At 43.9% G+C, this 15,034-nt stretch overlaps 1 protein-coding gene across 2 annotated transcripts in view; it reads right to left on the reverse strand.

Moving 5' to 3' along the window:
- Positions 1-15,034, reverse strand: part of SPG7 (SPG7 matrix AAA peptidase subunit, paraplegin) — a 359,427-nt gene that overhangs the window by 146,853 nt on the left and 197,540 nt on the right. For both annotated transcript variants that reach the window (XM_085639919.1, XM_085639920.1), the window contains exon 10: positions 12,281-12,405. In XM_085639919.1, the coding sequence (XP_085496045.1) occupies positions 12,281-12,405 (125 nt within the window). The remainder of the gene's footprint in view (positions 1-12,280; positions 12,406-15,034) is intronic.

A 15,034-nucleotide genomic window follows, 5' to 3' on the forward strand; every position in this document is an offset into this window, starting at 1 on the left:
TCATACTGACCCAATACGTCCAATATGTCCAGATAATGACAGGAATTTCCAAATACCTATAATTAACATAAGGTCTAACGAGCATTCGTTCCAAACCGCCGACAAACTACTCCGAGAACGAAGGGGTTATCATTTTCTCGATTCTATGGATGAACAAGATTTAGCCAGGGCAACTGTCCATTGGGTGGACAGTCCCGGAAAATATAGTGATGAGACAGTAGTAAGCACATTTTTGAATCTCACCCCAGATGAGCAGAGGTTAGCTGGGATTTATATGATTCAACAACTCATTATACTATATCAGAGTCAGCATTCGGACCCTGGTCCCTTACCTGACATATTGACTGAATTGCTTATGAATAAATGGAGAGGTCCAGGTACCAAATTAATTAAAGAAATTCTAGTATCTAGAAAGCAGTATATTCTTTTTGTATGCTCAGAGCATGTCTCATTGCCTGTCAAGGAAAGAACCACGTATCACCTGGATAGACAGAATCCCTTACGAGAAGTACACCCAATAAAAGGCGAGGACAATCAGTTTAAACGTGTATTTGTATATACGCCCATATCGAAAATAGAATTGTTAGAAATGAAGAAAGTAGTACCCAGTCATGACAAGGACCCAGCGGGTTTTCACCGAGAAATTAAAGACATGTTACTCATGGGAGAGTATACCTACCCCGACATCATGACAATATTAAAGGTGTTGATGCCTGCTGGCATTTATGAGAAACTCAAGGAAAAAGAGTGGGAGGTAGGTGATCAAAAGATAGAATGGTCAGCATTAGAAGCAGAAGAAAGGGCCCGAGGTCCAGGTTCGGGGCTTGGGGACAAAACTAAAGCACTACCAGGTCTACTAGTACAGGTACTGCCACGTTTATTAACTACGAAAAAGGAAGATTGGGGTACAATTTCAGCCTGTAAACAGAAGCAAGATGAAGACACTAGCGATTACTATGCCCGATTCGAGAAATGTTTTGGTATAAATAGTGGCATAAGAGCAAGTAGCGAATCATACCCGCATCTGTTTGTAACAAAATTAGTGGAAAATGCCCTGCCCCCAGTAAAGAATAGAGTATTAAAATTCGAGAGTACCTGGCAAGGTAACACTCCAACACAAATGTTACAAATGTTACAGTACCACCACAATAGAATTAAAGAGGAACAAGAACATGAACACAGACGCATGAAAGACACGAAAATGAAAATGCTAGTTTCCCAGACAGTTCCAGCTGAAGGACATAAAAAGGGTATGACACATTCCGATTCAGCAGGACCTGTAAAAGGGACATGCAATTATTGTAAAAAGCCAGGTCATTACGTACACGACTGTCCAGTTTTAAAACATAATATCGCCATAGGTAAAACACAAGAAAGATCACGGCCACTAAGACAAGATCAGAATGAACAAGGAGCTACGCAGCATGCCCAGGCCATGCCAGCCGCACAACAGCCAATACAGTTTGTGCCAGCTGCACCACCGTTGCCTGCTGCTGCCACACAGACAACAACACGACAAATGTATCAGACTGCACAGTATGAATATCCGGAGTATCAACGTTACGCATGAACTAGCCTAGAGAGGGAAGTTGACTTACCCCTTATCGAGATTCCTGTAGATCAAGAAGGACCTTATGTACATAGTGAATTATTAGGTCAAGATAGAAAATTTTTACTCGATACAGGGGCAAGTCGAACAACTATAAAACGTAGTGAAGTCCCAGGGGCACCCCTCTCAGGCTCACAGAATATTTCCCTTGGTTTTTCAGGAAAACCTATTGTTAATGAAGTGTCACAGCCTCTTCCACTTACGATAGGACCTCTGACCCGAACTACAGATTTATTGCTTACTAAATCACGTCCAGAAAACTTGTTAGGAATAAAAACGTTGAAAGCCCTAGGAGCCATAATATGTTGTTCTCCGGAAGGAGTAAGGTTGTTTTTACGTGATTTTAAAGGTCACTATGTATCTAGAGACATGGATCCCCGACTGCAGACTTTACCTACACATCTATGGGCACAAGGCCCTACTGATGTTGGTTGCATGAATATTACACCATATCGAGTCACACTAAAGGCAGGAGTGGTGCTACCACGAATGCGACAATACAAGCTACCACCAGATGCTGTAACGGCTTTACTACAAATCATTGACGAGCTTATTGCCCAAGGAGTAGTTGTAGAAACAGACTCCAATGTATGTAATTCACCGATAATTCCGATTCTTAAACGAACAGATCCTACAGCGCCGCCAGTATATCGATTGGTTATTGATCTGCGCGAGTTAAACAAATGCATTGTGCCACAATTTCCTGTGGTCCCAGATATCTCGTCATTATTGACAGCTATTGATTCCGAAGCAACATTCTTTACTGTAATTGATCTCAAAAATGCCTTTTTCAGCGTCCCAATAGATCCGGAAAGCCAATATTTGTTCGGATTTAGTTTAAATGGGCGTAGCTTTAAATTCTCCCGCGCACCTCAAGGATTTACAGAAAGCCCCAGCATCTATAGCCAAGCACTGAAACGAGAACTTGACAGTATCCACATGCCAGTTAACACTGCTCTGCTTCAATACGTCGATGATCTGCTGATCACCGCCCGAAGCGAACTCAAATGTGAAAAAGCATCACTGACAGTTTTACAATTTCTAGCCGAAAAGGGGCACAAGGTGTCCCCTTCTAAGCTGCAATTCTGTGTCCAGCGAGTTGTTTATCTTGGACACTCGCTGTCCAAGGAGGGAAGGCAGCTTACACCCGACCGCATTCAGTTGATAGCTAACATGTCAATACCCAAGACACAAAAGGAGGTGCGGGCTTTCATAGGCCTCACTTCATATTGTAGACAGTGGATCCCTCAGTATGCATTTCTAGCAAAACCACTCATTCAATTGACAACACAGGAGGCAGCCACACCGACTGTTCTCCCTTGGACTCAGGAACACACACAAGCTTTTGAAAGCTTAAAGAAAGCTTTATGTCAAGCACCCGTTTTAGCAACGCCATGTTACAGAAAACAGTTTACACTCTTTGTTACAGAACGCGAAGGTACTGCCTTGTCAGTACTCACACAGGAACAAGCAGGAGCACACAAACCATGTGCTTATTTTTCTAGTACATTAGATCCCGTAGCTCAGGCTTTGCCTGCATGCCTAAAATCAGTAGCAGCAACAGCTTTAGCAATCAGACAAAGCGATGCCATAGTGTTAGGACATCCATTGACAGTTCAAGTACCACACGCAGTAGAGGTTCTTGTAAATAGAACGCAAACACAACACTTGACTATAGCGCGACTTACAGGATACGAGCTTACATTGTTTCAGCCACATATAGAAATCAGACGCTGTAACACATTGAATCCTGCCACACTTTTACCAGTAGTCGGAACAGACCCACTAGCCCACGACTGTATTGAAGTTATTACTATAACGACAAAACCCAGACAAGACTTGACAGATGTCCCATTGTCAGATCCAGACCTGACCTTGTATGTAGATGGTTCATGCATGAGAACAAGTACAGGAGAGTTAGTAGCCGCCTACGCAGTCACAACAGATACTGAGGTCATTGAAACTAATCGTATAAATACTTTGTCAGCTCAAGCCGCAGAACTTATCGCTCTGACACAAGCCTGTATTCAAGCCATGAATAAAAAAGTCAACATATACACTGATTCACGTTATGCATTCGGAGTTGTACATGACTTCGGCGTGCTGTGGCGAGAGAGAGGTTATTTAACTTCCCACGGTGCCCACATTCAGCACGGACCCCTCATTCATGCATTATTAGATGCAATACATCTACCCACTGAAATATCAATTATGAAATGTAAGGCCCATACAAAGGTTACTGATATCATTTCCCAAGGCAATGATCTAGCCGACAGAACAGCTAAACTGACTGCTCAAACTCAAACCCCCGATATGACAAAGACAATAGTCCCGACACCGACACATTGTATGACAGTTAAAGATCCTACTCTTGACGTAATTGACATACAGACACATGCTACACCAGACGAAATAAAGAAATGGACTGAATTAGGAGGGATCCAAACGGACCAAGGATGGATGATGAAGGAAAGGTCTGTATGGTTCCTTCCTGATTCAATGGTCCAAGTCATAATTAACACTATACATAGTCCAGCACATCTAGGAGAAAAAGCTATGCTAGACAGCATTCAACACATTTGGTTCAATAAACATTTACGAGCAGCAGCAAAACAAAAGGTCCGTACCTGTATGATCTGTTGTCAGTTCAACCCAGGAAAAAGCGTTCCCGTAGAACAGGGTGGATTTCATACTCCTAATCATCCTTTTGAAGTACTCCAGATGGATTATATCCAGATGGAACGATGTCGAGGATTCAAATATGTTCTCGTAGTTGTTTGCGCTCTGTCCCGTTGGACGGAGGCATACCCGGTTTCAGATTACACTGCCCCGACTACTGCCAAACAGTTGGTTCGAGAATTCTTCCCACGATACGGTTTACCACGTGCTGTTTACTCAGATAACGGCCAGCCGTTCTCATCCGAATTAATGAAACACGTTTCACTGCTGTTAGGATATCAGTGGAAATTCCACTGTGTCCGACACCCCGAGGCAGCAGGTCTCGTAGAAAGACATAACCAGATACTGAAAATCAGAATGTCCAAAATATGCAGAGAGAAAGGTGTCGACTGGGTAGTAGCGTTACCAGTTGCACTCTTTTACATGAGAATGGTAGCACACTCTCGAACAGGGCTATCCCCGTATGAGGTGATCTTCGGCAGACCACCAAATATGTGGGGGACGCCTATACCACGCAAAATAACTGATATTGACTGTAATATGCTGACAGATTACTTGGCTTCCTTGATGTCTGCACTACAATCTTCTCGTTCACAGGTAGCTGCAGCCTTTCCCGACATCACTGAGGTGAAACCCCATGACGTTGTTCCGGGTAATCTTGTCTTTGTGAGGAATTTCGACCGAAAGACTCAGCTGGAGCCCAGGTGGAAAGCACCCAAGTTGGTCCTGTTGACCACAAGAACAGCCGTGAAGATCGAGGGCCGCAAGGGCTGGATTCATTCAAGCCATATCAAGAAATTTCATGGACTATCCTCGGATATAGACATTGTGCCCTGCACTCCCTCACAGACTGATACAAAACTCCCTTTTGTTGAACCGAACAAATCTGAAAATTACAAACTAAAGCTTAGGCCCAACCAGTCGAGCAATTTGATTGTTTAAGTCCTCTCCAAGGTGAAGCGGTTGAATTGTCTCTGACATGTATCCCTTGGACCTGAGTAGAGAAAATACCCGAAAAATGTTGAAACGACAGGCGTATTGTAAATCACTGCGTAGCCACTGCATAGTGACATTATTAATTTTGTTTTTATTGAGTCTTTTAATAATCATTACAAGTATGTTGTTGCACATATATTACCCTATTTCTAGACATGTTTATAATGTTGCTGCTGAACATTCTTTTAGTGATTTACCTCCGCATGAATTGTCTTATAGACTTGCGCTGCGCAATAACACTTTCATTAGTATGTTACATCATTCCCATCAGACTAGTAATGCCACCAATTGTTGGGTGTGTGGCCGACTCCCTCCCTATCAGAATTATGAAGGAGTCCTGCCTTTCTTTCCACATCCATTTACACATAATGGCTCCTGTGGAGCATGGTTTAGCTTAATTAATTCCATAGACTCAGACACAGCAGTTTACCAAGATCATTGGGTATGGGGAAATCTGAACCTAGCTTTACTCAAGGTCTGTTACCCTGACAAGGAGGGTCGCCCCAAAAGAACAGGAACTGATCTAGAAAATGAAGTATATGGATTAGGTAATTTTACACCTAATCTCATGATTCTAAATGTCGTATCTGAAATTGAACTAGTCTTACCCACCATGTCAGTATTCCCAGCGAAGGGTGAATTGTGTGTAAGAAAGGTTGGTTCCATACATATGGGCCATAGTAAATGCACTACTATAGTAGAATTCAGTGATCAAGGAAAATCTTCATTTAGAGCTTCTCGCCACTCCTACTTTATATGTGGTCAGACTGCATATATGCGTCTACCTCTAGATTGGGATGGTACCTGCTACATTGCATTCCTTTTGCCACCTGTTTTCCTAGCTCCTCCTGATTATTACAGAAATATTCATTTAGTACACAACAGAGAACGGAGAGATCTCCCCATTGTCGATTACACTGAGACGGCATGGGACAAGTATGTAGATTTTAATAAAGGCATCTTTCCCTATATAGGTACTGTTACTAATAGTAAGCTGATACGTAGATTAACTAGAACCCTTGAAGCAGTAGTGAATGAGACTATTTCCGCCTTAGGCAATTTAACGGAAGAGCAGTCTGCTATGCGGATTGTTGTGCTTCAAAATCGTCTTGTCCTTGACGTCATCCTGGCTGATAGGGGCGGAGCTTGTAGGGTCATCGGATCAAGCTGCTGCGTATTCATACCAGAAAATTCGCCATCTGTATATAAAGCCATCACTCGCCTTCATAAGATTGTAAGCCAGATACACCAGAACCCAGGCACTTGGACTTGGTCCAGTTGGTTTTGGAATGCGGTATCAGCCTGGGGATGGAGAGTTTTATCCTTCCTAGGTATTGGCCTTCTCATACTATTCAGTTGCTGTCTATGTCTACAATGTGGACCAGCGATTTGTGGTCTGTGTGCCACATCGTGCATTCCACATCAAGATTTTCATTCAAGATCCCGGAAGAAGAAAGAAGAACAAATGATGCTATATGAACAGATCAATGGATTGATGAAGATTGATATCTCTTGAAGGGCAAGTAGGGGACAAGGAGGGAATGTGGAAATATGGATTTTTCTGGTCAGTTATGTCCCCTATCTTGGACCCCAACGGTTCCATGTGCATGTCACAAGTACATATATGTTCCCTCCAGTTCCAGTTATGAAGACGCAAATACATGTGCGTCCACCGTCAACATGTCCTTTGACAGATCCGCCATGAATAGGCCGGATATTCCATTCCTAAATATGAAAGGCCACCGGCTTTATATGGTTCACTTATGCCACTTTACAGTCCAGGCAAGTAGGCCCTGATTCTGTCATCAAAACTCCTCTTGCCTTCTGCCTCTGAAAGCTCCAGTTCGAGCCTGCATCTGTGACCATGAACTTTGTCTCATTCTCTGCGCGGCTCACGAAGCCTGACATCAGCCTACTCTCTGCCAAGAACTGTATTTCACCTTCGAATTATCTGCCTCCCCCTCAGCCGATGCATTCCTGCCTAGTAGTTTAAGTAAACATTCTTCCAGTTACCAAGCAAAAAGGCCCATCTTCTCTGTCCTCATGCAAGTAATTCATAGCCCTGTTACCATGGAATATTCCTACCCCCTCGCATTCAGTGTAGACACTTAGACGCTTGTACACGCACGCACAGTCAGTATAGAATAGATTCTGTCCGAGAGTCCCTCTTTTATGGATAACATAGTTCTTTAAACATAGGATGTTAGATATGATTTGGGATTAGGTTGACTTGACCCCCCAGACTTCTCGTCTCCACATATAGAGCTAAATGTCAAGTCCCCGTCACCCCCTAGTTACACGTCAATTACACGTCATACTGCTGCGCGCGCATCTATGCCAAGTATTATCTTATAGATCCACCTATGTATTACATCATAACCAATCATGTTCCTTTTTACTCATTATTACACCCATTTTCGGTTACGCAGACCAAACGTCAATGTCCTTATCAATTGTTACGCCTACTGTATTCACTTCATTATAATGTATGTACTATAAAAGTTACTTCTTGTCAATAAAGTATGTACTTCACTTCCTGAACCCCCGTGGTGATGGAACTTGAAGCATCCGATTATAATCGATCACTGGAATAAAGCCCATTCCGAAACTCTAATATCACGGATTCTGCCTCTCATTTTACTGAGCTATTTTATAATGTTTCTGTATCAAATTCAGTCCCGGTAAAGGAATTTTTATTTACCACACAGTCCTTCGGGGCAACTTGCTGGTGTGACGAGCAGTGTGCGACCAACTTTTGCACAACTGGGACTGATGATATTGAGATTGGTGCCCCAGAAATTAGAGTCATTAAGTGGGTTGAACCCTCTGCCACTGACATTGCCTAGTGCCCCTGCTGCGAAATTCCGAACTGAGGAATCACTTTCTTATCTTTCTGAATCACTGCTTTAAGAGTCTCTGACTCTTTTTTCACGTTTTCTTTTTCTACATCTTCATGCAGGGAAAAAAGGAAAGGTCCTGAAAAAGGCAGATTCATTATTTTCATTTGTGTTTCCAGCTTTAATGATGCGAAACAAAGCCATAATGCACGTCGTACTGCAATGCCATGACAAAATGTAGTTGCTGCTTGGTAAGCTGCATCAATGGCTGCACTTATCACCTGGTTGGAGACAACTTATCCTTTATTCAGAATTTCTAGAAAACCTTGTTTTCTGTCTTTCCGCAAATTCTCTGCAAAAGTGAGCAAATATTCCCAAAGTGCTCTCTTATATCTGCCGAGATGTGCAGAGTCTCTGGCTGATTTCTGCTGCTTGTGCAGAATAATGTGCTGGCAATGTTAACTGCTCTAGTATGTGAAGTGTATCTGAAGAGTCATGTTGTTGTGCTCTAACTGCTGCTGTACCTATTGCTGCTGAACCACAGACCTTCTGCGCATGCAGCCATCTATTTGCTCTCCCTCTCGCCAGTTGTATTGATGCCCCTGGTGTAAATTGATGCTTTTTACGCAGAGACTATACAGGAGTCTGGTTTTGGGTCCTAAAAAAATACAGGCTCTTGCTGTGCAGGTTTGTAGCTCTCAAGGAGGAGTGAAGTCAATAATTTCAAAGAGGCTGGTGTTAAAAACTCCTCCTCTGCAAGCATGGTGATCCCTGCAACTAGTGGTAGAAGATATTTTGGAGAGACCCAATGTTGTGATGTTTCCATTATGACTGAGACTGTGTTATAAGAACCCTATATTTGTATATTATGTTTCACTGGATCACTAAAAAGAATATCTAGAAAAATCAAGATATCGTCAACAAGAGAAAAGCATTCCGGGCAGAACAGAGGTGAGGTTGCCGTGCATTATAAATACGAGGTAGGATATCTGGATGTGCAGGGTGTTCTCTTGCATTTTCATAGGTCAGACATATGTGGGTGGTGAAGTGCTGAAGTCTCTGATAATCTCTGAACCAGTGGGAATGGTGTCCCTTGTGGCAAAGGAGCTGCTGGAGCGGTTGGATTAATGAACCTGGTGTGGCACCGGAGGTTCAGGCAGAGGTGGTAGATCCAGAGGATGTAGGGGTTTGTGCAGTTGATCCTCTGATGGAATGACCAGTCTTGGCCTCACTGGAAAACTGGTTGTTCCACAGGGACAGCTGCCTCAGGGTGAACAGAAAACACAGAATGGACTGAGACTTTTGAGTGCTTCGATGCCTATTTCCTTGACATCGATGTCAGAGTTGTTTCCGGAGACAGACATTCTGTGTGCTGATATATGATGGAGCCTTGATGTTGAAGATTGTGCTGTGGAGTGTCTATGCATCAAATTAAGTGTTGTGTGTTAACCGCTGCTGAATGTTTCATCATTGGTCAGTCATGCTCCGGGGTTAGCTTGCTCCACTGCTGGTGTTGTTGCCATCGAGGTGGAGGGCTTGAAGTCAAAGGAGAAGACATTGGGGGTGGCGATACCATAGCAGTAGTAATCAGAAACTGGGTCTCGGTGCCGATGCTGTTGGAACCAAAGACCCTTTTGACGGCGAGCCTCCGCCCTGTCCTGCAAAGTTTTCTCATCAATAATTTCACTGCAAATGTTGCAATGATATTATCAATGATGTCATAGAAGATGTCATGAGTGATGTAATATGTGGGGTAATTAGCAGTGCATGACTAGGGTGCAAGTTATGTCCTTATGGGACGAGTTCTAGTTACATGAAATAACTATATTAATGAATCTGTGTTTTTTCTTAGCTTAAAACGTTATGTGGTTACTGAACATTTCACCTAAGTATAAAGTTACCTAACCTTTGTTTCTTTCAGTAAATTTCGAGGTTTTTTTTAAACGTAAAGTAATATTTTGATACCACAGTAACCGTGGAGGGTTGGCAGCAGGGCCTTGCCTACGGCCAGGCCCTGCTTCCAACCAACGCAGGCAGCCCATGTTGCGCACGGCCTTTGGCCTTCTGCAGTGGGGTGCTGGCCACAGGACGTGGCCGACCCCCTCCAGGCAGCAAACCACACGCTCCCCACTGCCTTTGGCCGTGAGCAGCACGGGGTTAGCTGCTGTGGCCAACGCACCCACAAGCAACCAACCCTCATTCTCCGCACAGCCAAACCAGGTGTTGGCCACAGGACTGTGGCCAGGCCCTGAGGCCAACCCCATCGCAGGCAGCCAACCCCATGCTACGGGTGGTTGGCCACAAGCCCTGGCCGCAACCAACCCTCCTGCAGGCTGCCAACCCCATGCTACACACAGACTTTCATGACACGGCGTAGGGTTGGCCTTCAGGCCCCGGGAACCCCATTCCCAGGGGCAAAACATATATCAAGGAGAAAGGGCATGCAGCCCCCCGCTCTGAGCCTTAATAGGCCCTGAGGACCCTACCCCATTAGCCACACTGAGCAAATAAGGGGAGGAAGACCATGCTAATACGGTCCCCAAACCTTATCAGGCTCCAGGGACCCCATCCCCTGGGGCCAAAGTCAATAAAATGGAAGGGGGAACACACCGACCCCTCCCAGAACCTTATTAGGCCCCAGGGGCCCATCTCCGAGGTCGGCATTACATTATAAAGGGGAAGGAGGCTACGTGGCCCCCCTCCCCGAGCCTTAGTAAGCAGCGGGGGCTGTATTTAATGAAAAGGGGGAGCCCCCGCCCCCCCATCCAGAGCCTATTATGGCCTTTGGGACCCCATTCCCCAGGGCCTGTCATAAATATATGTAGGTGCCCCTGTGCCCTCCTGTGGCACTTACACAGTACCATGGTCCAGGGCCCCCGCGATCCCAGCCAGCTCCCCGTATATTGCGGGAGCCGGCATTACTCCTGCCCTGAGGGAGCAGCTGTTTTTGTATTTTCCCTCTGGGCAGGAGTAGACTTACATGTTTACTTCTGTTTGGCAGGAGATTTGAAAATAATACTGCCAGACGGGAGCAAAAATATGCCTCCCTAATCGTGCTGGTGTGGGCCCAGTTCGGGGACACAGTCACTGAGTCGGCCCCGAGGAATGGGTCCCTGGGGTCTTTAAAGGCTCGAGGGGAGGGAGGACGCAGCGTGGCCCCCTTCCTTTTTAATTAGAATCACTGCACCTGAGGATGGGGTCCCTGGAGCCATTTTAAGGCTCGGGGTGCCTCCTTCCCTTTCATTTACATTTCGGCCCTAGGGGATGGGGCCAAATTAAGCTCTGAGAGGGGGTCTGCACACTCCTTTCCCTTAATTAATTACTCAGCCCCGGGGAATATGGTGCCGGGTGCTCTGTAAGCCTGGGAAGGGGGCCTGAATGGCCCCCTCCCCTTTTTAAAGCATTTCTGCCCTGGGAATGGGGTCCCCAGGGCCTTATTAGGCTTGGGGAGGGGGGCTGTGTGCCCCCTTCCCTTTATTAAAATGGCGGGCCCGGAGATGGGAACCCTGGGGCTTTTTTAGGCTCCGGAGGTGGCCAGCGCACCCCCTTCCCTTTAATACCATATAGGACCCAAATGATTGGGACCCTTAGAGGCTTTGGGAGGAGAGCCACGCACCCCCTCTCCCCTTACCCACCCCTAGGCCCTGGCCCACCCCTTGGCATTTTTTTTATTTTTTAATTTGCCTAAGGTTTGCCGATCTTCAGTGAATTTGTGGCAAAATAAAAAAATAAAAGACGTTTTGTACTGTACATTGTTAGTGTGCTTATGATCCCCTCTAGCCGCATTTAAGTCCCTTGGGAACATATGGACCTCCAGTCGGTATAATAACAGCAGGTCCTCCCGACAGGGCATCATACTGATGATGCCCTATACTTTGACTCATAAAACGTCACTGTGCTTGAAGCCTCCACTTAAACAAAAAGAACTGGACTAGCCAAATGGTCACCTATGGAGCGCCTTTACTTTGAGGTAATTAAGTTGATTTGTACTAAAGTAGTTGAACAAATTCAGCAGGAGGGATAGAAACAACATCTCCCACCTAGTGAGCAGTCAGACGCCCATTTCATCAACCACCTGTAACCCACATGCATTATTCATTAACTGGCCACATATTAATTTGAAAATTTCCAATACTCCTCGCTGTTAGTTTTTGCTTACTTGCAGAGTTGGAAGGTCAATGAAGATGTGTCTATCCAGCCGACCAGGCCTCATTAGAGCGTTGTCTAAAATGTCAGCACGATTTGTAGAAGCCAATACAATAACGTGATCTGTTGTTCCCATTCCTGAGCAGGGAAAAGAGAAGAAATGGAAACGTAAGGTGTGCTATTTCTAATTAAAAAACAGTTATCGAATGTTATTCAAGAATGTTAACTTGCTATGAATCATATTCTAGAATATCCTGCAAGTTTCCATCACCATGTCCACATCCACCTTTCAATAATACTAAAATGTTCTCCATCCCGGGATTTTTATTACAATTCATAAACATTAAATCTTCCCTTTTATTTGAAAGCTCCTGGAACACTTTAACAGGGAGAAACGAACCTTTTCAATTACAAAAATACCTTTCCCATGCAATATTTTCCTTTAACTTTTTTTAACCAGTATAACTAATACTAACTCATCGAAAACAACTCTCTAGTTATTGTTATGTTGGTTAACAGATAGGAAACGTGTTTTTAAGTGCTAATAACTTTTGATCTAATTTGATAAATCTGCAGAAAATTTAAAAAGAAAAAGCATGCACATCAGATTCATCATTGCATATTATGTGCATGCTGTTGCTGGAGAGCAACTAAGAGGCCCAATCTTCTTACTCTCTTATTTCACATTAAACGTTTACATAGAAGTTTTGTCCTCCATTTCAGTAGAAAATGCTGACTGCATTGGTACCAAAATCATCTATTTAGGTCTCGGCGCTAAAGCCTTTACTAATCCTTCAGCACCATTTCCTTCAATGCTTCTGTCCGTGAAGTCAAAACCTACAACGTCGAGCTCTCCAATGGCACACAATATCGGTGCTCAAAGCAGTGGAAAGTAACCTCCTCCAAGACTAGTGTTGAAGAACTGAAAGTTTCAGCAATGGAGAAGGTAAATAGTGAAAAAGAGGGAAAAGCACTTTAGATAGGAAATTAGCCACTAGTTCATCAGAAGCGAAACAATGCTTTACAGACAAAGAAAGGGAGGAATAATAAAAAGAAAAGAAGCACCCCTAAATCATGGGTCTTTTTCCTGGATATCACTCATCTCTCAAAAGTATAAAAGTGCAAATGGAGCTGCATGCTAAGATCCTAAATCACAACTCAGTTTCTTTAACCTTGTGCGATTATATCAATTTGCCCCAGGATTGCATGAAGGTGCTGGTCAGCACCAGAGAGGGCTTGACTCATGCCATCTACTGGCATAAGTGGAATATGTTCTGAATCTCATGCCTGTCCAACGATGTACATCTGATCATGAACAAGCCTCATTATGTGTTGCCATGCCTGTTGGTCCTCAAAACATGAGGCCTCTAACATGCCTCTATACGGGTACATTGTGTACCAATTTCAAGATGCAAGAAGTGGCTATGCCACTGCTCCTGTGATCCGAGATGTGCTGTTATGGATGCTCCTGCTAGTCCAAGCTACGGCCCTGGTGCCATAAATAAACATGGTACTGTCAGACAGTGATCATGTTCTTCAAGAAACCAACAACTGAGGCTGAGGCACCCCTACCTACTGTTGACATTAAGAGGGCACAAAGATACTACAGTGAAATAAGGAAATCTTTGATGTCAAGTCAGCTTTAATAGTTCATTTATATCGTATCTTAACACCATATTATATATATACATATATATGTGTGTGTATATATTTATATATATATATATATATATATATTCAAAGCAAAAACCATATGTTTCAGGGGTGTTATAGTTAGCAGGACATTTCACTCGTACAAAACCATTGATATTCCCCCGTTATAGTTAGTTCAGCTGACTATAACTCGCGCCCCCGAAATGCACTGCTGATGACGTCACATATTACATCACTCATGACATGGTCAGTGACATCACTGATGACATCACAGATGACGTCATCCAGTGAATGTGTGTTTCTGTAAAGTTTAAATATGTTTAATATATATAGGGAAAGGCATATTGAAGAATGAGTGGGTGTATAAGTGTGTGAATGGATGATTTTGTAGGTGCGTGACTGACTCTATAAGTGAGTGATTAAACGTATGTTACTGAATGCATGGGTTAGTGGCTAAACTGTGTGAATGTCTGTATCAGTCTGTCTGTTGGTGTGTAAGCGGCTGCATGGGTTTGCAAATAGCTACATGAGTGTCTATATGGGTTATAGATTGGTTGTCTGAGTATCTGTATGGGTGCCTGAGTGTTTGTGTGGGTGGGGTATGTGTGACTGCATAGATGTGTGAGTGGGTGATTCACTGGGTGCATGGTTTCAAGAGTGCATCTGTGATGGACTGTATGGGTGGGTGAGTGTGTGTATGGTTGTGTTAGTGAGTGAATGTATATTTCAGTGGTACATGTGTGAGTAGCTACATATGTGAAAGGCAGTATATATGTGTGTTGGAGTACATAAATGGCTACAAGTGAGAGTGTGTGATAGTGAGAGTGGCTGTATGGATGAGTGTGTGCTTGTATCATTGATTGTATAAGAGCTTAAGAATGTGCTAGTATTAGTACGAGTAATTGAGCTGGTGAGTGTATAACTGTATAGGTGAGTAAATGGCAGTGTGATAAATTATTTGCATGACTGAGTAGGTGTGTGAGTACCTCTATGGATGAGTGGCGGTGTGTGAGTGTCTATATAGGTGTATGAGTGCATATGATAGTCCTGTACTGAGTGACCATAAGTATGAGTGACTGTACGGGTGAGTGAGTGGATGGGTGTGTAGACCTAA

Source organism: Triturus cristatus, chromosome 12, assembly GCF_964204655.1.
Source record: "Triturus cristatus chromosome 12, aTriCri1.1, whole genome shotgun sequence".
In the NCBI taxonomy this organism is placed as follows: Eukaryota; Metazoa; Chordata; class Amphibia; order Caudata; family Salamandridae; genus Triturus; species Triturus cristatus.